The following is a 25900-nucleotide window of genomic DNA, read 5'->3' on the forward strand; positions in this document are numbered from 1 at the left end:
TTCTGAATTGATTGGCGTTAGTTTGAAATTAATTGGAATTAAATTGGTAGAGTTGTGACTGTTTAAAGTATATATAAATTGGGTGGCTGGGTTAAAAGCAAGGTGGCCGGTCTGTGGGGGTGGCCAGTCTTTGGGTGACGGACGTTACCAAGGCTTTTTGAGCTGTAACTCACGTTGTGGTCAGGCGTAATTTTGCAAATGACCTTTGATCTTTTAATTAAATCATAGAGTGAGTTCCCTATTGTTGAGCTGTCGAAGAGTGATTGTTAACCGCCGACGTTGAAAGAACTAAACTCTAAAAATCCCATTTATAGGTGGTCTCGGGTGGTCCACAATATTCGTAACCGCCCAGAGGATACGATGCGATGTGATGCTGGCGCAGAAGTGTTACGTACGACTCGGTCACTGGCCCAGCCGCAATAGCGGATTGATCGTGAATCGGCATTTCAGTGCCGTCTCAAATGGGTAATGGCCGTACGAAATGCCTTACAAGAGCTTGTCTCGGCACGTGGTTCGAAGAATGTAAACGAGCGATGCTTCTGGGGCTGAGCAGCTGTGGTATGTTTCTAAGCACTTTATTCGTGTGTCAGCACTGTGATTGAGTAGTGGGTATTCGTATCGGTTTGAGGTTTGAAGATGAACTTGTTGAAACACCAAGCTCACGATTCGGATGTCGATTGATGGCAAATGACATTTACTTTAAATATCTTCTAGCCATAAATTCTCATAGTTGTGATTCAAAAGAAACTAGAGCCTCATGTCGTTGCTGTTTTCCTAGTCCCGTTTGAGCCCAACCTCATCGCTGCGATGGTCTTACTGCCAAGACCGTCCGGCTATTACTCTTTAACTCAGCCACGCTGACGCTCTCATGAGTCCATCCCCGCAGCCTCAATCGCAAAGACAACACCCAAGCGAAAAAAAAAAGAAACATCCAAGTAGTATGATCAATTAGTCATCCATCATCACAGTCCCCCACCAACATCAAACTCACGAATTCCTCTTCGCATACAAAAACGTCGGCATCAAATCCGACGCCGGAAAAAGATCCCTCGTCCCCGTCTTCAGCCAACAATTCCCTCCCTTGACTTCATAGTTCTTCGCCATCTCTCTATTAAACGCGATACTATCACAGAGCGTCGCGTTTTCCTTCCCGCTGTTGATCTCGGTGTACATTGCGCATGCATGCATGCAGTCGAATGCTGTGTAGGCCAGTATGGGCACTATATCGTTCCCTGGGTAGTCAAACCCGCAGGTATATGTGAAGCCGTAGCCGTTGGTTGTGGTGTAGTCGTCTTTGCCGTTTGGTTGGGAGCATGCGTCGGGGAGAGTGAGGTTTGTTACTTGGTCTGCTGGTTTGGGCTCGTAGAATTTCGACTCGGCGGTTTCGGTGGTTTCGCTTGCGCTTGCTGTGAGGGTTGGACAGGCGGAGGCTTGTATCGCGGACGCAGCTGGGGCCTCAGACACTTGTGAACTATGGCTGTTAGCATTTGTGCATGTGTTAGTAAGTCTGGGTCTCGTACTTCTTGCAGTCGGCCAGAGCTGATCCAAGACCTCCACCAACTCCAGCTCCGACAACCACTGCAGTAATGATAGCAACAAGCGCGCATAGGCTCAATATGCTCAGACCAAAGGGACCCTTTCGTGCCTCGACGACCTGAACATAACCCGATATTGGATCCTTCGAACCCTGATTGTAAACGCCGTGTGGGTTGACTTCTGGCGCATGAGCTGCGCTGTCCGAGTAGACCTCGAGGCCTTCGTGATATCGTGACTCCGACATCCTTCCTTATCAGATAGACGTCTCCAGGTGTTGTGAGGGAAGAGCCGCACCGGCACGGGTTCAATTTTGTGCCTTGCAGCTATGTGGAAATGTCAACTATTAAAAGAAGGCAATTGTCAAAGCCTCGGGCTCGGGCTCGGGACCGAGAGCAAAGCCAAGCCATGTCGACAGCTGTCACGTCAAACCCTTGATGTATCAGCTCGCTTGCAGCATTTGAGTCACTTGGTGGTATATATCTGAAATGAAGGTGGCTTCTACAGATCCTGCAGGATCATTTTGGTTACATGGATAAAACCTTATGGATCTGTTAACCCATGCTCAACCAGGTGGAATGGGATGAGTACCCACCTGGACCCGGTAAATCGGCATTTAGATGTTAATTGTGGTAATCGCCGGGAAGCTTGGTATAAGACAAGATGAGACTTGGTCTGGAGCTTGGGAGGAATCTCAAACACTGGTCTGTGAGGAGCGAGATGAGGTGATGTGACAAGTCAGCAAAGGCCTCATTGTAGTTACATATTCGTTATCAAGCGATATCGGTTCAATAAGCTTCATGCGGAGCTCTTCTGTGCCTGCTGAGAGGGGTAATAGTGAACGCAATATCGGCACCGAGGCCGTTTCTCATCCCAGCTGTGCCTCCGGTGCTGGATCCACACGGGTTCGGAAGGGTCCCACAAATAAGGCATCGACCATCGGAGGTTTAAGTTTAATTGATCACGGAGTGTACAATACAGCAGATGAACGGTGCGCCGTGAGGTCCTGTATTAAACGACGAGAAAGCCTAACTCTTGTAGAAAACACCAGAAAGCTTATCAACCTGGAACATTCTCAACCCGTCCGCCAACCTAACCATCCCCATCTCAGCCTACAACCCCAAGCCCAGATCGACGATCTCAAAAATAAGCACTCTCAGACGTCTCCCCATTCCCGAAGAAGCAACCACTTAAAAAGAGCCAAGCATCAAGCATAGCATCAACCATTAACTAAAAGTGACATCTCTTCAACGGCCATTAGCTCACATTACCTTGTTCTCACAAGGCTGACCTGATGTAAAACACTTCTTACCTCATCAAGACGCAATGTTTCACAAAACAACCTCCTCATCTCGTCGCGTGGTTGGGTGACGTCACATGCACATCGCGAAATCGAGAGCATGACGACGTCACGACTTGCTCTTAAATCCAGGAACAAGAAAGTGAAGTAGACAAGGTCATAAAAGGCAGCCAAGAGCTCTCTTTCTCAAACAGCCTTTTCTCAACGAAACACTTACCTACCTACACTTGAACAAGAACAACACGATCAACAGACAAAATGGCCATCACAAGTGCTATCAGCGATCTCTTCAGCTCCATCTACGAGCTTCTCGCCTCAGTCTTCAACACCTTCTACTCCGTCATCCACTCCATTCTCTCCGCTGTTCTCGGCTTCGTTCAGGGTCTTTTCAACCTCATCGGCGATGTCGTCTCCGGTCTTGTTGAGGTCACCGGTGGCGTGGGCAAGTTTGTAGCCAGTGAGTTCCCTCCTTCGTATTTACATCATTTTTTGCGTGCTGACGATGACAAAGGCAACGCTGCTATTCTTGCTATTGGCGTCCTCGGTACTTTCGCTTATGTGAGGTATACCGCGCAGGGACGGACTGTTGCGAACAAGAAGACTCAGTAAATCTTTTGACCTTGGATTATTGGGAGGTTTGCTTGGCGATGGATATACGCTATACCCTGATGCTCGGTGGAAAGGACCTGGTTGGTGTTGGGGACACTAAGAAACTATCTTTCGCTATTGAATCCTAGTTTATTTAGTCAAAATTAATGCGATGCCCTTCAAACTTCAGTGACCTTTCTGTGGTTGGTCTTGTACTCGACTTTAAACTGCGGCTCAATCGATCCCTTGCTGGCTCTGCAGATCATGTAATAGCCCTTGTGCTAATCTAGATCACCTTATCCAGTTGCCGTACTAAACCCGTTCACTGCCTCTGCTGCGCACGAGACTCTGGGTCTTGTGACCAAGACGAAGGGGAGTCTGAATCACTTCACAGACACAGCATTTCACGGCGCAAAGCACATCTAAGATTACCTAAACCAAGTATAGGATTAAAATAAATGTCATAAGTCGTTAATGTTGTAGGTTTTCCAATGAATACTCCAGTCCCAAACTTGTCTAGATCCTTGAAACACTAAAATATCCAGAATATACACCTCATTTCATATGTATCCCAGTCTTGCGAATATATCCTGTGAAAGTTCGGTTGCCCTCATAAGCCATCAAGGCCGTATCGTTTTCGTTCAATTCATTCGCCTTGGTAGTCGTCGACATGTCGTTTAAGTCAGAGTAGCAAGCATGGCCCGCATGAGCTTAGGAGGAGGTCCTGTGCAGCCGAGTCAGCCACACGTTCTCAAGAGACGCGAATAACATAAAAAGGCGCACCTTTAACGGTACTTAGGTACGCTAATGGCCATCCTACCTTTCTTGTCCTTCTCAATACGAGGAGGTTTGCGGTGTTCAACCACCTTCTCCAATCTTTCCTCCCGGATAACGAGTTGTCCATCTGGCAAGCGCTCGGCGCTGACGATCTCGCCGCTGGTAGAACGTCCTCGAGGTCGGTGAGCCAGCTCACGTTCCAAAGCCTTGATCTCCTTTCGGATGTCGCGACCACTGCGGGATCGAGAGCGAGATCGGACGACAAGCTCCTCGGTGGGGTGATGGTGGTGATGGTACGAGTCCCAGCTAGAGGATGTAGTGGTAGTTGTGAATCGAGATGGCGAAACGTCACGGATAACAGTCTCCTCATAGTCAAAGGGCACTTGCTGAGGAGGCGGTCCTGGCTGATAGAAACCAGGAGGGGGACCTCCAGGCTGAACCATAGGAGGAGGCTGCATCTGGATCGGTGCTGGGGCCGGGGTCGGCATTGGATATGGTTGAGGTGGAGGCATCATCTGAACGGGTGGAGGAGGAGCTGGAGTTCCAACTGGAACAGCAGCGGGAGGTGCCTGGGCTGGGGGTGCCTGAACTGGAGGGGCGGGAGGCGGAGGAGTCTTTGCAGGCGGTGGTTCCGGGGTTGGTTCCCAGACCTTCTCCTTGGGCGGAGGTGCAGGCAAAGCAGCAGTAGGAGCCTTGGGTTCTCGAGAGGCGGCAATTTCAGCTTCGACTACAGAGTGTTAGTAGCGTATCAATTTTGCGAATTGCAGGACTTACCCTTCTTGTAATCCTCGCTGACCTTGAGCAGCTCATCAATGTTATCTTGGCCCAGAGCCTTCTGCACAATAATTGTGTTGCCCTAAATCATGTTAGAGGCCGAGCAGGAATCATGGGCATTTGACTACAAACCTCTTCAAAGAATGGGTATCCGAGATCAATGAGAGCTCGCTTGGAAACAAGCTTAGCAGGAATGCGAGTCTTGCCCTTCTTGGGATACTCGCTCTTCACTGTAGTACCTCCGCTGCTGCTAGAGGAGCGGCTAGAAGATGAAGAATACGAGCTGCTTCGAACAGAACGAGTTCGAGTAGAACGAGATTCTCGGCTGCGTCCACGGCGGTTGCGAGATCGAGTGTATTCGCGCTCACGAACACGCTCAGGCATGGATCGGTAATCATCGTCGCCATAATAGTCGGGCTCGGCAATCTTGATGTCGTCATAATACTCGTCGCCGTATCTGCGAGGTGGAGGCAGTCCTCGGGTCTTGGGAAGAGGAATAGGTGTGTAAGGAGGAGCACGGTAGTCATCTCGAGGATCTCGGTGATCTCGAGGACGGATATCCTCACGGCGAGCGGGAGGGGGGTACTCCTCACGATCCTGGAAGAAACGTGGTCGGCGGTCAAAAGTGTCAAGAGATGATTGTCGGCGGAGGAAACCTGGTCGACGAGGTGGAGATTCGCGACGAGGATGGTCTCGCTCTCGTTCTCTCTCTAAAACATCTGTGCGACGAGCCCAGGGAGGTGGCATATCTCGCTCTCTTTCTCGCTGAGGTTGATAGCGAGAATCATCGCCGTAGTAGCGACGGTCACGGATGTCTTCCTCTTCGTAGTAACCGCGGCCAGGTCGACGGTCATATCGCTCATCTGAGTGGTCGCGGCCTCGTGTGCTGCGTGTATATGAGCGATCGTCATCGAAGCGATCTCTGTTTTGTTCGCCGCGCATTCGCTCAAAGCGATCGCGGTCCCAGCGTTCGGCCATTATAACTGTGTGTGGTGTTGTCTGATTGTGGCTGCTTAAGCAGACCGGAACGTATAGAGGCTAGTCCTCTGGTGTTAGTGGTATAGCTGATCGCCTTTCAGCGAAAGGATATTAAGTGCAAGTTAAAGATGCAGGTGCAAAAAAAGATGATGAGAGAAGGATGGAGGAGAGAAAGAGAAAGAAGAGATGATGTACTGGAGGGTGGGCGGGATACTTGATGAGTCGAGAGGGAGGGAAGAGGACCAAGGATTAGTGGTAGGAATATTCAACTGGGATTGGATGACCAAGATGGAGAGGATGGATGATGGAGGGTGAGAAGAGGCCGATGACGTTGACAGACTGATCCAAGACCCCGCTTGTCAAGAGATTCCAGGGCCGAACTGTCCAAGTGGATCCCCGTCTTCTCAGTGGCTTGTGACTCTAGCGACAGTTACAGGGGGCTGAGCGGTACAATTGCATGAGGAGAGAGCCCTGGAGCTTTACTGTCCAGCTGATGACGACTTGTGATGAGACCGAGTTAAACAGTGAGACAGCACAACACCTGATATATATCAGACAAACAATCAAGGGTCCCTGATTACCTCGAAGAACCAATGCACGAGATCAAAGAGAAACGTTACGTGCGTAAAAGTACACAAACACAAGCTTACACAAAGAAAAAAAGAGAACCACCGCTGTAACTTAACGCCCATTCGCTTCGATAGTGGTCTCGACGCCCAAGCACAAACCAAGTGGGCCGGCATAGCCAAAAGCCGGATTATGGCACATGAAATGCAGGGACTGGGATCAATTGAGGCTGTGGGAAAATGTTAACAGTCAGATAATTCTCGATAACTGATCGAATCTGTAGAACCATATGTGAATTCCCATATAAGGCAGGGAAATGTAAATGTTTACGAATGTCAAGTCTTGGTGTTTTACTACCAAGGCAAATGATCATCCAGCATGGGCCGACCCGAGTGTGCCCTTCTAAAAATGGCATCTTTACCAAGTTAACCTACCCTTCTCCATCTTGACGTTAACAAAAGAGAGAGGAGAAACCCACCGGGAACAAAGTTTCTCAGTCTGCAGGGTCTTCCCCTGAAGGGAACTAACGATGGAGGGGAGAGCCTCAAAGGGCTTTCGTTCTCATTTTCGTCTTTACCAAGACCAACGGCACAAGCCGTGTTTCTTTGATCATGGTAGCCCAAAGCTCGCCGCTCGGGCTCTGCTGCGTTACATTTGGGTTCTTGGCCCAGGACCTGAATAGCTCACCGGCAGATGGAATTTCCAATGGGTGACTGCAGCATCGAGGTCTGTGCAACTTGTCCATCGGGATAGCAAATTCTTACCGAATGTTTCTTTGGGAAATAACAAACTTGTTACGGGGACGTGTCAGCTTGAGTGGTCTCCTCAAGACTCATCCTTGACTGAAGCTGTCGTGAAACCAAGGACCTCAAGTCGCGGGGAGATTCTCCTGTGCGATGACGTCGAGAAACCAAGACACAAGCCCTGGCCCGACCCACACAAGCCATGCAATCTCCGAACCAATCATGTCTTCCAAATTCTAACCAAGAGGTGTTGGGCATTGAAACTTGAGATCTCCAGAAGATCACTGAGACTCGGCAGGATCCGATTACATTAGGCAATCACTGCTTGGTACCTGATCAACCTTCTCGACTTCCACGAGATCAGATTTGCTCTAGGCTTCTACGGTAGCTGAATGAGGTGGGACCTCCAGGTATCTTTAAGCATTTTGCAGGTATGCTCACGTGACAAATCAAATAGAGGCGTTCACAAAGTTTGGCAACGCTTCGTTCACTTAAGTTTCCACGTCACTCTAGAATCATAGCCAACCGCTTGACTTCCTACACACTCGTTCCTACCTCAGTCTCTACTTCACCACAATGTCTACACTCGAACTGCCAGTGCGCTCAGTGTAACAGACTACCAGAGGACATCTGATGAGATCCCAGCAATTTGTGAGGCTGCGGAAAGCGATTGCTCCATGTCCAACAATGAGAAGCAGCAAATAGCTGAAGAATTCAGCGCCGCTGGGAGGGTCCTTCGACCTGCTTCTCAGGTGGCTATGGACTCCGCACCGCAATCAACATTTATGTACCCTAGAAGTCTCTAGGTACAGCACTCCAGAAGGCAGTTACGGTTACATTCGGGGCGCAAGGACTAGAAGTAACGAAAGGAGCCTGGATTTAATTATCGGACTGGTTGAACAAATGAAAGCCAGCCACATGAAAGACAAGAGATTATGACTTTGGCGTAGGGTTGTCGGGATGTTGAAGTTGGACGCGTTGGCCTGAGACCGGTCGAGCTGCGTCAACGCCAATTTTTCCCACGGCTTATACTGGCGCTTTGAGGGCGACTACCTACGATATCATGACGCGGGCTTACATCGCCACATCCAATGGGACCCGGTGGCCGAGGTGTGATGCTCAACGATTAGAGGGCATAGGATCTGAGCATTGTCATGTTGTCACGTTTTGAAGGAGGAACAGAGAAGTACTAAAAGCACGTTGGTGTTTCCATCTAAGCTAACATTCTGTACAAACAATCTCGACCACTAAGCTCAAGACCGAGCTCGATAAAGTGCGTAAGGTACCTACCTATCTGCCTAATCAACTGCCTTCGCCCACTACCTTGGTTATCGCAAGGAGGGTCGTGTTTCACCTCCTTCTAGCATCCTCTAGCATTCCATACTCAGTCCAGCCCGCTCAGACGTTGGCAGACGTCTATGGCTGGTCTGTAGGATGTCGGAGTAGTTAAGATTCTGGACCAAGGCTGAGAAATAAGCAGTCAAAGAACTTACCAATTGTATCGCAAGTCTTTTTGTCACTTACGAAGGTTTCCTACCACAGCCTAGCTGGTGTCAAGTGTCAACGAGGATATCCTTGACTTCTATTCAGCACGGGTCACCCAGTGGTGACTTCTCAAAGATGGCACATTTAATCAGCCTATGATCGCATCAGGCTGTTTCGCGTCGTCTTAGCAACTTCTGCTATAACGTATAGTGTTTGGTCTTCCAAGCGAGTATCATCAAACGGCCCTTCTCACACAGGCATTTGCATTCAGCGTTAACTCGCGTACTCTAGTGGATTGCTTATACAAGTCCCGCCTTCAAAACGCCATCCTTTATTGTGTACCCTACTTGATCCAAATTTCACAAACTCTCTAACAAACTCATCATCTGCACCCATGGGCCACTTGCTTCGTTAACCCTCTAACATCCCAGACTAACAGCGTTGGCAAACAGAGCATAAGTGTCAGCGTGGTTGATGTTCTGCTCAGCAGTCAAGCTCTGGATGAAGTTATATCCATAACCACCATAGTCAGAAGTTCCCTTGATCTGGTTAAGATGGGTCATCTCGTGCAAGTTGGTGTTGCCCTGGTCCTGAGCATGGCAGGTTGAAGTGGTGGCAGGAAGACGCTCAAAGTACAGATCGCAGTAGGCCATGTAGTTTCCTCCAGGAACGGTATACGCAAGAACACCGTTCTGGCACGCGCCGTAAACATCGGTACAGTAGTATCGAGTATCCCCAGCGTTAGTCGATCCACACTCAGCCGCAATCTTGGCAAAGACATCAGCGACAGTCGAGCGAGTCGTAGCGTCAGAGTTCTTAAAGTACTCCTCCACCTTCGCAGCAGGACCGTTAGACGCAGCCTCCTGAGCAGCAGAAGCCTGTCTAGCACAGTTCGACAGAGCAGCCTGGGTGACCTGGAGCTTGCTGCCAGAGCAGTCACTCTGCACTTGAGCGCGCTTCTGGTGGAATGCGGTGCGGACGGAGAAGGCCTGGGGACCGTCGACTTCGGCGTCGAGACGATTGGAGTAGAAGGGGACTGAGCCGACGAGCTCGGTGGAGTTCTCCTGGGCGAAAGAGAGGGCGCCAGAGGAGAGAACGCTGAACTTGCCGCCAGCAGAAAGATCGTGAAACTCGGCGATGTCGAACTCGACTTCGTAGGAGTTGCCGGAGGGGATGCTCTGGAAGGCGGTGTCATCGAGCTGGGTGGTGTCGAGAGCGATGCGAACACCGTCAAAGGGGACAGTCTTCTTTTCTGTTAGAGGTCAGTGAGTGAAGCTATGGGGGTAGTGGCTGAGGCGAGGGTAGTGTCGAGAATGTGTCAGAGAATACTCCCTCCTGTTCTGCTGAGAGCTGAGTTCCATGGGCAGACTCAACCCTCAATATCCAAACAGGTCACATATCTAGACCACCTGACATTTCACCCATGCCTCACATCCAGAGAAGTCTTACCGGCAGAAAAGACCTGAGCCCTCTCAACAGGAGCCGTATCAAGGAATGTTCCAACCTTGAGGAGCTTCAAGTTGCTCTTCCCATTATTGGTGATAACAGCCTTAACCTTTGAGTTCCCCTGCATCTTCAACTCAACGTTCAAGGGAGTAGGGGCGCGCTTATCCACCAGGGGCGCAGCGACAGCCATAGAGGCGAGAGCAAGACCAGCAAGCAGCTTCATTTTGAACGATAGACCAGATCGAACGAATGTAATTCAAAAAGAGTGAAATTGAAAAGAATGACAAAGAACGAATGAATGAAAGGAATGACTGTTGTGAAGAGGATGAAGACATGCTGAGGGAAGTGAGGTATCGTGAATACTTATACAGCCTAGAGTTGATACCCTGCGACTCGTCTGGACTTGGAAGCAGGGGACTTGCGACGATATTGATCCGTCTTGGTGTGGACCGATTCAGGGTTTCGTTTCGGACATGTCAATATGTTTGACACAAGCCATCTCCGCTCTCCATCCTTTGCGATTCTCGAATTAATTGTCCGAAAATTAACTCCCGACGTTACCCATCCTCTACTATCGCCGTTTGTTTTATGCTATTTTCGCCTTTTGAGTTTATCTTCCGATTTACACAGTTAAACTTAACTTTCCCAATTGACTCTGTCCGATGTAACAAAATCGAAGATCCTCCAAAATTAAAAAAGGATCAAAGTCAGGTCCGGGCGTCATGCCCTTTCGAAACACACCATGTAGCATCGTCAGCTAGGATGAGAGCGCCCCACAATAGGATCGGTCAAGGCTATAAGAGATCATCGTAAATCAAGGTTACGAGATTGGAAGGGTTGTTTGTGAATACATTAAAACAAGGTGACTCCCCGTTCAACTTGAGACGACTTTGGGCCGTTGGGGAAGGAGATTGTGGTTTGTTGTTTAACGGGCCGTTTCTATAGCGTGATGAGTTGAGATTATTGGATAGCGGAATTGTTTACGGCTTTGGGTAAAAGGTTGGGCATTATCGTGTATCAGATTGCTGACGGCATGTGATTTTGAGATGGTAATAATTGTTTCGATAGACAGCCGTGGTCAACTAATAACAAAGTAGTCGAAGACACTACCGAACGATCTTTCGGTAAACTGATATATCTGACGGTGAAAACCTCGAGACGTCTTGGCTTTCCACTATCCTGCAGGTCTTCCAACGTCTGAACAAGCCCCTCCACACTACCACTTAAGCTTATACACCAGCCTCCGATCATTTCCATTCTCATATCTGACAAGATTTGCAAGGATGATCGATTCATCTCCGGTCTAATAGACCCATGATACTCGAAATAACGTACAAAGATCGGCACGGAGCATTGACTTGAGAACTTTTAGAGCAGGTGCCAAATCTAAGTCAAACAAGCTTGCTTGGACCAGTTTGAGAACATGACTGCGCACGATTATTGAAGGATTCTATTGGTAAGATGTTCTGAAGGGCGATGGATAGTTGCATGTGAGTCTTGTTTGTTTGGCTTGCCGCGTTTGTCGAGATATTTTAATGTTGGGACCAGTTGAAGGCCTCAGTTTGTAGTATCAAGACTCATAAGAACGAGGCATGTGATAATTCATTGGAAGGAAGAACCAGGTTCATGTTAGACTTTTACAGAGGTGCAGCATTAATTCATTGGATAAGCTATCGAACCTGTCCATGGGGCACTGAAAGGGAACGTTCGCATAGGCTAAAGCACCATGGAGATGATGTCGCACACGGCATACGAGTTATTGCTCAGTTCTGATTCATTATAGTGGCTCTCTTCGAATGTGGAAATGTCTCCGTTTACCCTGGACCAGTTCGAGTCTCCGATCCATTGTATGTAGACAGCAGTATACCCGCAACGAGTTGCAACAGGCAAGACTTGATGTTAATACATTTATAACTGTCAAGAACTGCAACCATGTTATGGTCACAGTTGTGAGTAGTGTGCAAAAATGCTGGCACCGATTGCCGAGAGATTATGTTTAGATTGATCATCCCACTCCCGGCAGCAAAGGGAGTAAGATCAACGTTTCGACATGCATCGGAACTCCAGTAACCGATACAGTCAAGTCATTAGCAAAAAGGCATGACAAGAGGCTCAATCAACAAGAAGAATGATCACGCTGGGGATCGAACCCAGAATCTTCTGATTCGTAGTCAGACGCCTTGCCATTGGGCCACGCGACCGTTTCTTGTTATTGAATTGACTTTCGAAAACGTCGCTTACGGATTCTGTGCTCAATCTTTTCGCTAGACCCGGAGGATTGTGGACTCAAATCAAACTCGGTACGCCGCCCACAACCCGCGCCAAGCGACTAGAGCTAGCAACTGATGGAATCTGCTAAATAGCATTAAAGTAGAGTATCCATAGCGGCGTTCAATAGCTCAAAGTAGACCCTGGACTAAAACCACCCGCAATAACAGTGTCTTTGCGCCACCTTTATAAGGGAGGATAGCGGCACAGCACAAAGAATGCAATCCACGTGAGATGCCTTGAGCCCCTGGATCTTGCGTTAGGGGAACAGTCGCACACCTTCTAGCTCAACGTAAGGTTAATTATTATCTTAAGTTATTTTAATGGGACGTACTCCGAATCCAGCTCAGCTCCCTCTGCACGCTCATTTCATTCTCTTGGGATCAAATCTTCATTCATCCTCACCTCACTCTCCTTTATGCCATTATCTACGTGATACAGGGACTGAAACAATCCCTTGTTCCTTTGACGTCAACTCACTCATTTCATTTTTTTCATTGTTGCCTTACGGATTCTGTTCAAAAACTGAGCTCATGCCATGGCCATCTTCGCGTCTTCAGCTGTACGCCTACTCATCGGCCTAACAGTCGCACTCACCTTCATCGCCTTCTTCACACCAACAGGCTACGTACCAGACGTCGCATTATCATTCAGGATGCCAGCTGCACTTAAAAGACTCGACGTCTCCATTTCTCAAGAGGAGAAAGATCCTGTTCTCATCCGCGCAGCCGTCACAAACAACAATGATGAGCCCGTCACTATTCTCAGCTACGGCTCACCCTTGGACCCCTTGGGCATTTCTCTTGGCATTCTCTACATCACGCCAAAGGGCGACAGCAAACCACTTGACATCATGCAGATTGAAGCCTCACGACTCTGGCCGCCTGCTGATGATGCTCTAATTGAGATTCTGCCTGGCCGATCGGCCATTTGGGAATTCACCCTCCAGGAACCTGTTGTTCCGATGGACAAGGTGTTTGAGGGCGCGACGGTGCAGCTCAAGGGGACGTGGAATGCTGTGTGGACAAAGGAGAAGAAGAATGTTGACTACACATCATTCGAGGAGGGCACACCAGCAAACGAGACTCTAACAGGGCCATTCAAGTCAAACGTCATCGACATTGAAGTCGCATAAACATGAATTGTACCATCATTGTTGTTATTATTATTGGCGTTTGGGGGGCATGATTAATTGGTTCACTTGTCTCTACGTTAGATGACTAGAGTGACTGATGGGTTAATTGGAAGAGAAGCAAGGGGCGAAAATATTTTTATTAGAATACATATAATCCAACCCAACAAGCAAAGCAAGCATTCTTTATGTCTCCCTGAAATACCTGCAGTCAGCCTTTCGACGCAAGCCACATTCATACCCTGTAACAGACCATTGACCAACCAAGCCCAGGCGTGGACAAGTGTCTTAGATGATATCCAGAGCTGCACAACGCCGGTTGTTGGGTCTAGTATTCATAGATCGTTAGTCTAGTCAATGATTGATAACGTTGGTACGACTAGCTCAATGACCGGCGTTCCGGAAAACCCCTTTTCCAAATAAGCGCCATCAACACTACCCAGAAGTTCGAAGTCATGACGAGTGTTGGTTCTGATGGAGAAACACTGGCAATTCCGATTGTCATACGATGAACTGACTATACATGCATGTGTAGAATACCCTTGTTCTCATCCAATCGCGAGTGAATCGCCATTGGCATATCAGCAGATTCACCTGGACCATAGCTATTATATCAACCCGCCTAGCAGCAACGCATTCTTTTTCCCAATCCTAAGTTCATCGCTTTTTCATTTACATTAACTTTCTGAGATTGACACTTCTTTGAACTGTACCGTAGAGAACATTCAGCTGCTCGTTATTGGCTTTGTATTCCCAGGCGATTTGCTGGTTTAGTCCCGTTATTCTTCTTCACCTCTGACCATTAAATCACTGGTAGTTGCGACGAGGATCAGCCGAAACTGTCTGTTTTTACGGGGATGTACCGATGCGATCAAATCGTTGCGTCCCGGACTACAAGCCGCCGACAGGCATCGCCACCTCAGTTTCCTATCGCCATGCTTCAGCAGTTCTCAGTATCAAGTGTAGTATAACCCAATATTCAATTTTGTTTGCTCCCCAATCTACTTTTTAACTTTCTTTCCCCGGATATCAATCTACTCCCGAACAAACAACCCAGCCATACCCATACCCGTACCAACACACATACTCACAACACCAACCTCACCACCATCCCTCTTAAGTCCATGCAAAAGCGTACTCGCCATTCTCGCACCAGTAGCTCCAAGAGGATGTCCCAGCGCAATAGCGCCTCCGTCAGGGTTAACCTTCTCCTTCGCCCACGCATCCTCGAGTCCCAACTCCCTCACACAGTGCAGCGCTTGGCTCGCAAACGCCTCGTTGATCTCCCACCGTGACACATCCTCCGTCTTGAGACCGACCTGGTCAAGGAGCTTGGGGATAGCGAGGGCGGGGCCGATACCCATCTCATCGGGATCGCAGCCGACTGTGACGGCTGAGACGAATTTTCCGATGATGCGGTCTTGGAGACCGAGGGCGGTAGCTGTGCTTCGGCGCATGAGGAGGGTAGCGGCAGCACCGTCGGAGACTTGACTCGAGTTTCCAGCTGTTGAAGCGCCGTCAGGCTTGAAAGCAGGCTTGAGCTTAGCCAAAGCCTCAATGGAAACGCCCTCACGAATACCATCATCAGCAGTAACAGTGATGCGCTGCTCCTCGCCAACCTTGTTACCCTGCTTATCAACCTCCTGGAATCGCGTCTCAACGGGTACAATCTCCTCCGCAAAGCGGCCCTCCTTTCTCGCACGCGCAGCACGACGGTGGGACTCAACAGCCATAGCGTCTTGATCCGCTCTCGAAACACCATATCGCTCCGCAACGTTCTCAGACGTCAAACCCATAGGCATAATACAATCCTGCGCATGACGATTAGGCGAGGTCTTCAGCTCCGGCCACACATCCACAGGGATAGCTCTGCTTCCGTAATTCCTCGTCATGCTCTCCATACCAGCTGCGATACCCGTATCGATCATGCCCGTCTGGATCTGCGCCGACACAGCAGCAATGGCCTGCAGAGAACTAGAGCACGCGCGGTTCACAGTGTACAAGCTAGTGGTGTTCTTGAAGCCGACGTGGTTGAGAGCCATGCGCGCCGCTTTGGAACCGCCGAGCTCGGAGAGCACAACGCCGACTGCTACATCGTCGACGGGGGCTTCGGGGTGTGCTTTGAGAGTGGCTTTGAGGACGCTGGCGAGGAGTTCCTCGGGGTATGCGTCTTTGAGCTGGCCCTTGTAGGAGCGGCAGATGGGAGTGCGGACGGCGGAGAGGATTACGGTGTCGGAAGGGGATTTGGCGAGGACGCCTTGAAGGCCTTTGTGAAGACGGACCGACATTATGAAGGTATTTGGGGGTATATGGGAGATTATGAGTTGGAGGAAAGGCCAATTGATACGATGAAGGAGAAGAGAAGAGATCAAAGGTTCATGATGAGAAGTGAGAGAAGTGTTTATGAGCCGGGTAAGTAAATATCCCAGATCCCATTACCCTCCACCCCCGCCGAAAGCCGGAACACTCCCGTCCCGTTGCCATGAGCCGAAAGTGGATCCTCAACACCGGCTTCAGACTTCGGGTAATGTTGGCGAGTGTGGCTTGAAATGTCGGAGCGTCGGGTAAGATCCCTACGTGTGGCGTCTATGGCTGTGCGACACTCATCATGAGACATCACTTTCTAATGAGATTCAATATCTTGTTGCAACTTGAACAATCTTTCCATTTATACATAATTTCGGCAGTGGCATTCTGCCCTCTTTTGTCAAGCCAACATAGATAGACAAACTCGCCAAATGCAATACCGTCAACGCCCTCCTGTGCCGATGCCGTCGTTATAATCGTACCCCGAACTCCATTTGCAATCTGCTTCTGACCCAGACATTTCACTGTCTATACTGAATCCCCAGTCCTAGCTTGTCTTGCCCATCTGCCATTGGTTCAACCACTTTGGACTTCTTCGCTGGACTTGCTTGATCGAGTCGTATCTCCCCGGTAGATGAATGGTTGCCGCTGAATTTTCGCTTGTCGCTATCTCCATTTCGATGGGAAAGTAGTCTCTCCTGCATGCGAACTGTTTTCTCCATTGGTCCTGGTGTGTTCTTCAAGGTTTCGGCTACCTCAAAGCTCTGCCGCGGATCTCGCCGCAGCATCTCTGCAGCAGCTTGACTAGCCTGGCTATCAAACACCTCTCCATCCTGGTCGCTCTGGTTTCGTGACTGTGATGTAAACGACTGAGCTGCGGCAACCGACTCAAGCGCCTGCCTGGCTAGCTCCTCATTATCGTCTGCTGAAATAGTGCTCTCTCGACTCCTACGGCGGCGGTCAGTCTTGGCCACAGGTGTCGTAGGAATGAACTGTCTCTGGGAGTATCGATGCGGCTCCGAGTGAGGTACCAGATCCACCGATGGAAGAAGCCCAACATTTGTACCCACCGGCCGGTTCATAGGCGTCGTGGGCAGAGACGACATGGATTGCGAGTTGCGGTTGTGTTTTCCGACGCGTGGCGCAGGGCGATGAGAATGCAGCGGTGTCGAAGGCGCGCTGTTGTTATCCTGGCTCATAGCCTGCAACAAAGCCGAGAGACCATGCTCCCCTTGTGATCTAGATGTCTGCTGTTGTTGAGAGTTTTTGTACCCTTGTGTCACGACAGCGACTTTCTGTCTGGGTGTCAAGACTGCGTGAAATATACCCCCAGGTCTACAGAGCATCTGCATATGCTCTCTGTTCTCACGTATTCGTCTTAGTAACATATCTCGCTCCTCATGAAGAGCAATGCTTTCATCCTCGCTTTGCTTGATGACCTTCTTAGCAGTCTGGACCCGGCGTTGGAGGATCTCATTCTCTTGTAGCATGGCCTCATACCGCGTCTTCATCTGTAAATACTTTGTTTGTAATGCCTCGGACGGCTGATCAAATTCTTTTCTAGCCATTCTGGTGAATTCTGCATTTCGCAGCGCGTCTACCTCGCGACGCATCATCTCGTGTTCGACAGCAGCACGCTTGGCATCGTCGTCGGCCTGGATAGACAATAAGTTATACTGTAACTTATGATGAGCTGTCTCCATCTTGAGCTTTTGTTGCTCTGCTAGAGCCGATTGAAGCATGACGCGCAGCTCGTCGGCGGACGCCTCGAGGACCTGATGCGGAGCGGGAGGGAGGAATTCCGTTGTCACAGGACGTTCGCGTATGTTATTGGGTACTGTAGCTGGCGGGGAGAAGAGTGTCGACGACTGCTGGGAGCCAGAGAACTTTCGTTTGGAGGGACCGGGACCAGCTTGACTGGCATGGCTGTTAACCTGGGTCGACGGGGGCGGTGTAAGTGACGACGGGATAACCGTGACGGCCGGTCGATCCTCGTTGATCTCGGTTCTAAAGGATTCGTTTGGATCGATGGGCGAATTTGGAATCTCTGTCGAAGGTAATGTCACCGCAGCTGGATCTTGGGGTCCTGCTTCTTGGGGTTGAGGTGTCGTGGGGTTCAGTCGCTCTCGAGGATGTTTAACAATAATTGTATCGCCCTGCAAGGTTTGCAAAGCCTGTGTGGCTTCAGTAGGAGAAGTCATGTTGAAGCAATCGTGTTCTGCTGTCAAATAATTCCCCAGGCAACCAAGTCGCGTCAACAGCTCTCGTCGTTCCTATCCGTTAGCTGAGGAAGCCGGATCTTCGACAGCGGGTTATATATATCGTTCGTCTTCCAATGTGTACATGTGCTTTGCATGCGCGTTTGTTTATTATCCTTTTCAAATCAAACTTTATGCGTTGTCGTGCAGCGCAACGCAACGCACAACGCGCCGCGAGATGGATCCACAGTAAACAGCGATTGTGACGAGAGAAAAACAATCGATCGCTGAACCATCAATGGAAGAGGAGCAATAGGGATATAAGAGCACGATGTGAGTAGAGAATGGTAGACACAAGTGAGAAATGCTTCGGCTTGTGACGCCGTCGTTTTTGGTTGCTTCCAAGAAATGAGAAGCTAGCTTGGTTGAAGATGAAAGACCCGGGAACAAGGGTTTTTCCGTCGGACACGCGCCTGTGTGTTTTCAGTGGAGGATGATGCTTGTTTTTGGGCACTAAACTAGAAGAGGTTCCAGGTGAATTTCGGTGACCGCGGCCTGTGAAACGATCCACAGGCGTTATCTGTCAGTGCCCCAGACATCAAACCAACCGAGCTGAACCAGACCAAACGAAACAGATACAGGATGAGAGCCAGTGGAGAAATCTCTCGACGTTGAAACGAATGAATCAAACCCTGTATCCAAAAATGACTGTCAAATAAAAGATCCCAATCTGCACTCCCCCAACTCTAAACCATTAACACCAAAACACCAACCAAGTCGTGATACCCTTAGACGATAGCAACCTCAGCAGTTTCCCTCTCCTTCTTTTCCTTCCTCTTCTCACCAGACTTCAAAAACAAATTCCGAATCGCTCTTCCAGCAGCGAAGATCACATGAACCACGCAGATGGCAGGCCAGAACAGAATTATAAAGATCCACCACGCCGCCACAGCGAGTTTTGCCCAGATCGAGCCGTTGGAGTCGAGATACCACTCTGGGACAAAGCTACTAGCCTTCCCCCGCGTGTTTAGGACCAGGCCGATTATCAGGCCGAAGGTGATCCAACCGCTTGCCGTGATTGCTGCGACGAGCCTGATGGTTGCGGAAGGACCCAGGGATTTGTCCTTGAGAACATTGTCGTTATCTGCAACGTCACGCGCCATGAGGGCGATGGTTTGTATTATAGGAGGCATAGTGACGATGTGTGACGATGTACAAGGTCTTGATTGTGGTTGTAGGTCGTACAAGGTGTGTAATGTGATGATATCGTGGAGTGTCGCTTGCGCTGGTGCTTGGGCTTGGCTTGTAGTTTTCGCGCGTGGATATCGACGTGATTGGGGGATGCTCGAAGGATGTTCCACGATGGTAAGAGTAGCGATGAAAGATACCTACATGGGAGGGATACTTCTGTGCGTTATACTTGGTGATAAAGTTCGTGTTGATACTGAGGGAGTTGTCTCGTCCATTGAGACTTCACGTTCACGGTGCCCTAGGTTCTTGCCCCAGATGGCCACGAGGCACCTTCCAGAGTTTGAAGACAACTCTCACTGCCCGAGAGTTTCTTACACGTTAGTGTTGGTGAAGAGACGAAGTAACAAACGAATTCATGGGCCTCAGCATATCGGATGCTTTTAGTTGTGCGTGACTCACGGTAGTTGAGTACCTATAAGCTCGAGATATTTGAACCATGATTAGTTTTCTCATATTTAACTTTACGATCTTGGGAAACAAACACGCAGAATTGAAGCACTCTTCACATGCATCAATATCATAGGTAAGTCGGTGATGAACCAACGATTAAGACTAATCCACAGCCCTGCAAGTTCGCTGCCCGTGGATTCTCCTCAGATCCATTGCTCTAATCTCAAGAAACTCGCCAAGGGTCCCCTCAGCATCAGATCAATATCCTTAAAGATACGGAAAAGAGCAGTCTGGCGTGTCTCGTCATGTTTGGCTACCCAAACTAGCCTCGAGAGTCAATCGTCGTTAAAAGAAGCTGTGTGGATATAATCGCCTCGCCGCTTGGCGTGAAGACCAGCCCTCCAATTAATAGTAACAGCGTGGTAAATTTCCAAAAGCTAAAAGGAAGGCTATCAAAAAAGAACTACTGCAGTAAAGACTCTTCAAGATTTCATGCCAAACTTGAACAACAAAATTAGTAGACTTCAGCAAACCCGTTGGTGGAAGGTTGTGCTGGCCCGTGTACAAAGAATATACTCGCCCCAAAGGATTCCCTCGATGTTATCTTAAATAGATCAAGTCCGACTTCGCCCGTGAGTACGCTCACCCTGAGCCAGCCGATGACATGAATTCGCCCGCGCCTAACAACTCCGAAAGTATCATCCAAGCTTGGCATCGAAGCCAATGTCAGGCCGCAGAGTAATACGGTATAGTACTTAAAGAAAGTACTAGAATAAAAACCACAGCCCACCATTATCGGGCTTTTCCGTTGTGAACACCCCCGGAAACCCATTGGACGAGAACCATTTTAACCTCAGGCATTTGACTCCTCAGAATCAGGATCACTACAGAGTAGGAGCAGAGGTAGGGGATTAGGGGAGGCAAGAATACTTAGGACCTTTATCCTAAGTGACGAAACGACTTAGGTAAGTGTAGTATCTCTTATCAGACCTTTAGGCCACTTAACTTTGGCACCCTATATTAACGTCAGAAGTTCTTTGCTCCCCGGGGGGAAGGGGGACAATGGGGGGACTCGTGTCTCCAGATAATCTGCTCGGCTTCGTCTTCATTATCGTTATGAAAAAATCGGAAAAGTCTCTCTCAATATTCATGCGAGTGCAGTCATTATTTTTACCAACTTATCCAAGTTGATTAACTTAGGGCGTTCATTGTGCTGTTGGCGCGCAAGCTGTTTAAGAGGTAAGGCGGGACTGTGTTGGAATCGCATTAGACAGCTGCCATGCAGTTCAATCAAACAAAGTTTCTATCAGCATCGTATGATCCAGGTAAAAATATATTAACAAGAAAGCAAGATGGTATATAGTCCCCAATAATAAAACTAAAATACGTCAAAATATGTACCAAGAAGCGAAAACCACCCATAACAAGTGCATATCAACCAGCGCCAGGTCTACAGCTCATAATCAATCCACCTCAGGCTCGTCATCATCTCCTTGCCATGAAGCCATATCAGCGACTGGCACGCGACCCCTGAGCCAGCGCAGAGTGGCATCTGTGCCTCGCTCAATCACGTTCCATCGAGGAACCCTGAATCGGTTGCCTGCGACCTCGAAACGCTCGAGTCCGCCTGGTCCACCAAGAAGCCCAATACGGGGATTCAGATGAGCGATATCGTTGTTGCTCACGTCGACAATCTTGAGACCCTTGATCATATCTGGTTCGAGATCGACGATGTGGTTGTTACCCGCAAGCAAGACGTTCAGAACGGGAAAAGACTCCTTCAGATTTGTTGGGAGAGCGTTGAGGCGATTCATCGTCACGTCAATCTTCTCAAGACTTGGTGCGTGCAAGAACTGCACAAGCGCTCCAAGACCAGTAATGTGATTCGATGCCAAGTTGAGTTCCCTCAAAGCCGGGAGTTCCAATTCCTCAGTCAGGTACGCCTCGCCAACCATTTGGTTGTGAGACACAGACAGAGCAGTCAAGGTTTCGGCAAAAAAGCTAAGCGAGTTGGGCAGGGTAGCAAAAAGGTTGTTTTGGAGGAAGATTTGTCGGACACGGTGTTCGGCAGCGACTTTAGAGCAAACGACGGGATGGAGTGATGAAGACTGGGTTTGGGATCGATCTAGGATACCGCCAGGCTTGACGGGCCAAGTCTGGTTCGACAACGTGTGCGATCGAGAACGGTGGCTTGATACAGTGTGAGACCGGGAACGATTAGGGCTTTGGGGAGGTGTAGCGAAATCATCATCTGACCTGTCATTTTCATCAAACCTTGCGTCAGGGTTCGATTGCGTATTGTCAGGACCCTTAACATCAGCCAGAACATCTAGGATTCCGACTTGGGAAGCTGGCTCTTGGTAGGGAGGCGGTGGTTCAAGACGGCCAGCGAGGACCTCCTTCAGATCCTCGGTGGTGATGGAAAGGAACTTCTTGTCACGAAGAGGGTTGCCGCTTAGTCGGATCATAGACAAGTTATCCATGCGAGACACCTCGGGAGGGATCACTCTGATATCGTTGCTAGAGAAATCAGCATGACGAAGTTTCTCGAGACCCATGAAACTGTTAGGAATTCCTGAGATGTTGTTTTCTTCGACTGATAACGTCAAAAGGCTTGTCCAGGTCGTCATGTCTGGAAGTCCTTGAAGACGGTTCATCGACAGAGAAAGAGAATGCAGAACTGGGAGATCGATTGAGGCACCCAAGGGCACCAGTCTTTGCAGCTGGTTCGCAGAAGCATCCAAGGTATGAAGTTGAGGTAGACAGCCGATGGGCTCCTCAATCAGAGTACCCTTCAGCTTGTTCTTCCTGATGTTTAGCTCAGTGATGGGAAGCGTGGCAATGCTATCAAAAGGAAGAGACTCGAAGCTGTTTTCGCTCAAGTTAAGAATACGAAGACGCGACATGTTCTCGACCTTGGGAGGTAGTGCAGAGATGTTGTTACCATGCACGTCAAGGATTTCCAGCTCGTTCAGACTCGACAATACAGGGTTGAGGGGGCCGTAGAAAAGGTTGTTTGCAAGCTTCAAGTCGCGTAGAGAGGTGACTTGTGAGAGGGTGTCCAGGCTGTTGTTCGTAAGGCGATTGTTTGACTAGCAAGATTAGCAAAAAGGACAACTAGAAATGCGTATACAACATACCAAGTTCAAGGAGGTCAGGCAAGTCAAACGTCGAAATCCCAAGGGGACATTGACGAGAAGATTGCCATGCATGTCCAAGGTCTCCAGACCAGCAAAGATGTTTCCTTGACTAGCCTGTGCCTCGTCGAACGAAGACGGGCTGCTATCAGGGAAGATGAAATCGTCTAGTTCTTCAAACTCATTATCCGCAGCAACAAAGCGTGTCAGGTCAACGCTCTCTGCCCAGCTTCCGTCAAAGGTACCAATACTCTCCAGATCGTACATCTTGAGAACCTCGACAGGAATTTCTTTCAAGTGCAAGGCCGCAATGTTGAGTCTTCCAGTTGTCCTTGCAGTATTGACGCGATTCTGGAGAACCTTCTTCTTGGGATCCTCGCCCTTACGCGTATTAAAAGGATCATGATGGTTTACGCCGAAGTCAAAGCCAGTATCCGAAGGGACGATTGGTGCTTCTTCTTCTGGGTGTGACTCGATCTCAGCTGCCTGCTTCATCTGTGCACGTTTCGCAGCCTTGGCCTTGGCAATCTGTTCACGCAGAGCGGCGGAAGACTTGCGAGCCGATGGTGGTGTTCCAGGCTCGGCCGAATCGGCTGTCAGAGACGTATTGTGAGAAGAACCTGCTGAAGGAATTGTACCATCCCAGGAAGCCGTGGAGGCAGAATTGACCGACACACGGCGGTTCGAGGTCCCATTCAGCGAAGCCTTACCAAGGGCAGGAAGTGAAGGTTTCTTGAACAACCCCTGGACGGGAGCCCTTGGCTTGGCAGGTCGCAAAGCCATAGACTGTGAGCCCTTGGGAGACATCATGGTAGGCTTGCCAGGGCTGGGGCTTCTCGCGTCAGAGAAGGGAGCTGGCTTCGAGGCTCCTGCTCGAGAATTAGGAGTCTTGTTTGCAACGACCGAGGACCGCTTCTGAGGAGTTCCATCGATGGGAGTCAGGGGCTTTCTGAAGGCACTTGCGGAACCTCGAAAGCTGCTGTAACCGAGGTCGGACTGTTCTGAACTAGAGCCAGGCCGACTCTCTGTCCTGTGAATCCTAACTGAAGCATCTGAAGCATAGCTAGACCCTGGTCTGGAACCGCCGCTATCTGCCCTCGAGCGTGGACGTGAACTTGATCGTCCTTGGTCGAAGAAGTTTGATGACTTCATCATGGCAGGAGAAGAGGGAATGGAAGCAAGTGTCTCGATAGTTCTCTCGCTCAGAGAGGGTCTTGGCTTGCGAGAGCGAGCCCTCAATGTATCGGGCTTATCATCCTCATCGGTCGAAGCGGTTCGTGGTCTTGATTGGTTTGGGTCAAAGATATTGTTGGCAGGATCGTACAACGGTGAAGTTGCAAATGTTTCCGAAGGCCTCCTTGTAAGGGTCAATTGACGAGGGAAGATATTTCCATCGAATTGAACACCCATAGCTTCTCCCGGAGGATCATACGGGGGTGTTGTAGATTGCTCCTCGATAATATCAGCTTGTCGCTCCATCGATCGATGCGGCGTCGAAGGAATTCGTTGAGCCATGGGCTTCGCCGGTGATAGATATGTAGGTTTTGTGATGAGCGATGTGCGTCTTGTTCCAGTGTTGAGATGTTCTCTAGACACTGCAGGTCGTAGTCTTTGTGCTCGCTGTTGGAGATCCGGTTGACCAGTTCGTAATTGATCTCTCGACATTGAAGGTCGAAGCCGAGGATTCCGTAGCTCACCACCGCCCAGACTCTCCCTTGACGGCGAGGGACGAACAACTGACGTCGGTCTTGGTAGAGCTGATGCTGGCTTTGGAATTCCTGAAGTTGGTCTTGGTACAGGTAGCTTCGAGAGTCGCGGAATAGCGCTCATGCGCTTCTGGGAGGAATCCTCCATGATGAACGTATTTGCAGGAGTGTCGTGGGGTAGTAGTATCGCGTTCTGCAGAAGTCGTTGTCTTTAAGAGGAATGCGGTTGACAAGATTGCCCGAGACAAACGGACAGCTTTTGCTTGTAAGGGGTCCAGAAAGGGATTTTGTTTATCGGGGGGCCTAGCGTTGGCGGGTGGACGACGGGACGGAAGGGCTTGCGGGAACTAACGATGAGGCGAACGATGAAGGCATCAACCTAGCACAGCAGAGAAGGAAATATTGAAGATGCAAGTTTGAGACACGAACAAGAAAAAGAGTTGAAAGAAGGTGACAGTGACAGTTCGCTTAAGCTTGTTGCTAATGTAAAGAAGAAATGATATCTCCAGGGGTTGAAGCGAGTGCCGTGCCTTGGGTTTGGAGAAGAAGATCCCGTCCAGTCAATGATACCCAGACAGTTCTTCAGTGCCAGGGTCGGGTTGGGTTGGGTTCCAGTGGAGACAGGCTGCGAACCCACTAGATTGCGCTAACCTGTTGATGATGTTTAGTGGCTTTTTGCAAGCCCGGTGTTCCTAGGCCCGGTCCGCCTTAGACACGCGTCTAAACTGCATTCTCTGTGATGATACAGGATAAAGAGTGTATTCTAAACAAGTTGCGTGCAACAGTCTGATCGTTGTTGTTTTCGTCCGTTTCCGGAACAATCAGCCATGTGTTCCTAGCCCCTCCCCTACCATCTTGTGGCTAAAGCTTCCGGCGTCCCGTCTTTCATCCCCAGTCCAAGCAAGGCACGGGCGGACCCTTTCCACCGGTTAGGTTAAGCTGGCCAATCCCTGTAAGGATGCCCCTGAAGTTTCTTTGTCCACTGTGTACAGAAAGCCTCATTTTTTACTTTTTGTAAACAGAGGCTTGGAGTTATTGATGCTCTTTGTTTACAATCGCGTCTCAGAACCAATGACGACACTACATTCTTCGCCATCTACGAGATGTGGTACGTTGTGGATTGATCTTATGTTCATTATTAACATTAGGTACGGTCATTCAGGTGGGTTACGAAAGAACCCACATAGCAACCAGGTACCTGGCTTTATCTGCAGGTACAGAGTAGCATCTGCATCGATCTATTTCCAGGAGTCCCATCATCATTGACTAGGACTTGAGAAGATAGACTTTAATTGAAGTGAGTGATGATACATCATTGAA

The 25900-nt window shown here is 49.4% G+C and overlaps 9 protein-coding genes and 1 non-coding gene across 16 annotated transcripts; 2 read left to right on the forward strand and 8 right to left on the reverse strand.

The window, feature by feature from the left end:
• Positions 1-580: 580 nt before the first annotated feature.
• FOIG_01916 (uncharacterized protein) lies at positions 581-2028 on the reverse strand. The gene is made up of 2 exons (XM_031198926.1): positions 1521-2028; positions 581-1471 (listed from the first exon to the last, which is right to left on the reverse strand). The coding sequence occupies exons 1-2, from the start codon at positions 1778-1780 to the stop codon at positions 988-990; spliced, it is 744 nt and encodes a 247-aa protein (XP_031070963.1). The 5' UTR covers positions 1781-2028; the 3' UTR covers positions 581-987.
• Positions 2029-2649: 621 nt separating this feature from the next.
• Positions 2650-3717, forward strand: FOIG_01917 (uncharacterized protein). Of its 2 annotated transcripts, XM_031198928.1 has the most exons (2): positions 2650-3290; positions 3345-3717. In XM_031198928.1, exons 1-2 carry the CDS (start codon positions 3092-3094, stop codon positions 3440-3442), a joined length of 297 nt encoding a protein of 98 aa, XP_031070965.1. In that variant the 5' UTR covers positions 2650-3091; the 3' UTR covers positions 3443-3717. The 2 variants fall into 2 exon arrangements, with proteins under 2 accessions (XP_031070965.1, XP_031070964.1); XM_031198927.1 differs by having other exon boundaries at positions 2995-3641.
• On the reverse strand, positions 2774-6455 carry FOIG_01918 (uncharacterized protein). Of its 4 annotated transcripts, none has more exons than XM_031198929.1 (4): positions 5105-6455; positions 4973-5054; positions 4242-4925; positions 2774-4145 (listed from the first exon to the last, which is right to left on the reverse strand). In XM_031198929.1, the coding sequence occupies exons 1-4, from the start codon at positions 5948-5950 to the stop codon at positions 4099-4101; spliced, it is 1659 nt and encodes a 552-aa protein (XP_031070966.1). In that variant the 5' UTR covers positions 5951-6455; the 3' UTR covers positions 2774-4098. The 4 variants fall into 4 exon arrangements, with proteins under 4 accessions (XP_031070966.1, XP_031070969.1, XP_031070968.1 ...); XM_031198932.1 differs by having other exon boundaries at positions 2774-4204; XM_031198931.1 differs by having other exon boundaries at positions 4205-4925.
• A 2520-nt stretch (positions 6456-8975) lies between these two features.
• Positions 8976-10541, reverse strand: FOIG_01919 (uncharacterized protein). Its single transcript, XM_031198933.1, has 2 exons — positions 10195-10541; positions 8976-9997 (listed from the first exon to the last, which is right to left on the reverse strand). Exons 1-2 carry the CDS (start codon positions 10412-10414, stop codon positions 9165-9167), a joined length of 1053 nt encoding a protein of 350 aa, XP_031070970.1. The 5' UTR covers positions 10415-10541; the 3' UTR covers positions 8976-9164.
• A 1779-nt stretch (positions 10542-12320) lies between these two features.
• Positions 12321-12392, reverse strand: FOIG_01920. The gene has a single exon. It is a non-coding gene; the product is annotated as a tRNA-Arg (tRNA).
• A 355-nt stretch (positions 12393-12747) lies between these two features.
• FOIG_01921 (uncharacterized protein) lies at positions 12748-13811 on the forward strand. Its single transcript, XM_031198934.1, has one exon. It carries the CDS (start codon positions 12998-13000, stop codon positions 13592-13594), a length of 597 nt encoding a protein of 198 aa, XP_031070971.1. The 5' UTR covers positions 12748-12997; the 3' UTR covers positions 13595-13811.
• A 699-nt stretch (positions 13812-14510) lies between these two features.
• Positions 14511-16065, reverse strand: FOIG_01922 (acetyl-CoA acyltransferase). Its single transcript, XM_031198935.1, has one exon. The coding sequence runs from the start codon at positions 15877-15879 to the stop codon at positions 14626-14628; it is 1254 nt and encodes a 417-aa protein (XP_031070972.1). The 5' UTR covers positions 15880-16065; the 3' UTR covers positions 14511-14625.
• A 153-nt stretch (positions 16066-16218) lies between these two features.
• On the reverse strand, positions 16219-18561 carry FOIG_01923 (uncharacterized protein). Of its 2 annotated transcripts, XM_031198937.1 has the most exons (2): positions 17965-18561; positions 16219-17905 (listed from the first exon to the last, which is right to left on the reverse strand). In XM_031198937.1, the coding sequence occupies exon 2, from the start codon at positions 17638-17640 to the stop codon at positions 16420-16422; it is 1221 nt and encodes a 406-aa protein (XP_031070974.1). In that variant the 5' UTR covers positions 17641-17905; positions 17965-18561; the 3' UTR covers positions 16219-16419. The 2 variants fall into 2 exon arrangements, with proteins under 2 accessions (XP_031070974.1, XP_031070973.1); XM_031198936.1 differs by having other exon boundaries at positions 16219-18561.
• Positions 18562-18884: 323 nt separating this feature from the next.
• Positions 18885-19289, reverse strand: FOIG_01924 (uncharacterized protein; the record flags this gene model as incomplete). The annotated part of the gene is made up of 1 exon (XM_031198938.1): positions 18885-19289. One exon carries the CDS (start codon positions 19287-19289, stop codon positions 18885-18887), a length of 405 nt encoding a protein of 134 aa, XP_031070975.1.
• Positions 19290-21029: 1740 nt separating this feature from the next.
• Positions 21030-25114, reverse strand: FOIG_01925 (uncharacterized protein). 2 transcript variants are annotated; one of them, XM_031198940.1, is made up of 3 exons: positions 22878-25114; positions 21994-22829; positions 21030-21927 (listed from the first exon to the last, which is right to left on the reverse strand). In XM_031198940.1, exons 1-3 carry the CDS (start codon positions 24726-24728, stop codon positions 21201-21203), a joined length of 3414 nt encoding a protein of 1137 aa, XP_031070977.1. In that variant the 5' UTR covers positions 24729-25114; the 3' UTR covers positions 21030-21200. The 2 variants fall into 2 exon arrangements, with proteins under 2 accessions (XP_031070977.1, XP_031070976.1); XM_031198939.1 differs by having other exon boundaries at positions 21030-22829.
• Positions 25115-25900: the final 786 nt, after the last annotated feature.

Source organism: Fusarium odoratissimum, assembly GCF_000260195.1.
Source record: "Fusarium odoratissimum NRRL 54006 unplaced genomic scaffold supercont1.2, whole genome shotgun sequence".
Taxonomy (NCBI): Eukaryota; Fungi; Ascomycota; class Sordariomycetes; order Hypocreales; family Nectriaceae; genus Fusarium; species Fusarium odoratissimum.

Bases quoted from the DNA above. Each gene is read 5' to 3' on its own strand.
- FOIG_01917 (XM_031198927.1), top strand. From the start codon at position 3,092: ATGGCCATCACAAGTGCTATCAGCGATCTCTTCAGCTCCATCTACGAG.
- FOIG_01922 (XM_031198935.1), bottom strand. From the start codon at position 15,879: ATGTCGGTCCGTCTTCACAAAGGCCTTCAAGGCGTCCTCGCCAAATCC.
- FOIG_01921 (XM_031198934.1), top strand. From the start codon at position 12,998: ATGGCCATCTTCGCGTCTTCAGCTGTACGCCTACTCATCGGCCTAACA.
- FOIG_01918 (XM_031198929.1), bottom strand. From the start codon at position 5,950: ATGGCCGAACGCTGGGACCGCGATCGCTTTGAGCGAATGCGCGGCGAA. The intron at 5,055-5,104 runs GTTTGTAGTCAA...AACATGATTTAG, and splicing joins GATACCCATTCTTTGAAGAG to GGCAACACAATTATTGTGCA. The intron at 4,146-4,241 runs GTAGGATGGCCA...TCGGCTGCACAG, and splicing joins TATTGAGAAGGACAAGAAAG to GACCTCCTCCTAAGCTCATG.
- FOIG_01925 (XM_031198939.1), bottom strand. From the start codon at position 24,728: ATGGAGGATTCCTCCCAGAAGCGCATGAGCGCTATTCCGCGACTCTCG. The intron at 22,830-22,877 runs GTATGTTGTATA...TAATCTTGCTAG, and splicing joins GCCTGACCTCCTTGAACTTG to TCAAACAATCGCCTTACGAA.
- FOIG_01916 (XM_031198926.1), bottom strand. From the start codon at position 1,780: ATGTCGGAGTCACGATATCACGAAGGCCTCGAGGTCTACTCGGACAGC. The intron at 1,472-1,520 runs GTACGAGACCCA...TAACAGCCATAG, and splicing joins GCTCTGGCCGACTGCAAGAA to TTCACAAGTGTCTGAGGCCC.
- FOIG_01919 (XM_031198933.1), bottom strand. From the start codon at position 10,414: ATGAAGCTGCTTGCTGGTCTTGCTCTCGCCTCTATGGCTGTCGCTGCG. The intron at 9,998-10,194 runs GTAAGACTTCTC...GACCTCTAACAG, and splicing joins GGCTCAGGTCTTTTCTGCCG to AAAAGAAGACTGTCCCCTTT.
- FOIG_01923 (XM_031198936.1), bottom strand. From the start codon at position 18,099: ATGACTTCTCCTACTGAAGCCACACAGGCTTTGCAAACCTTGCAGGGC.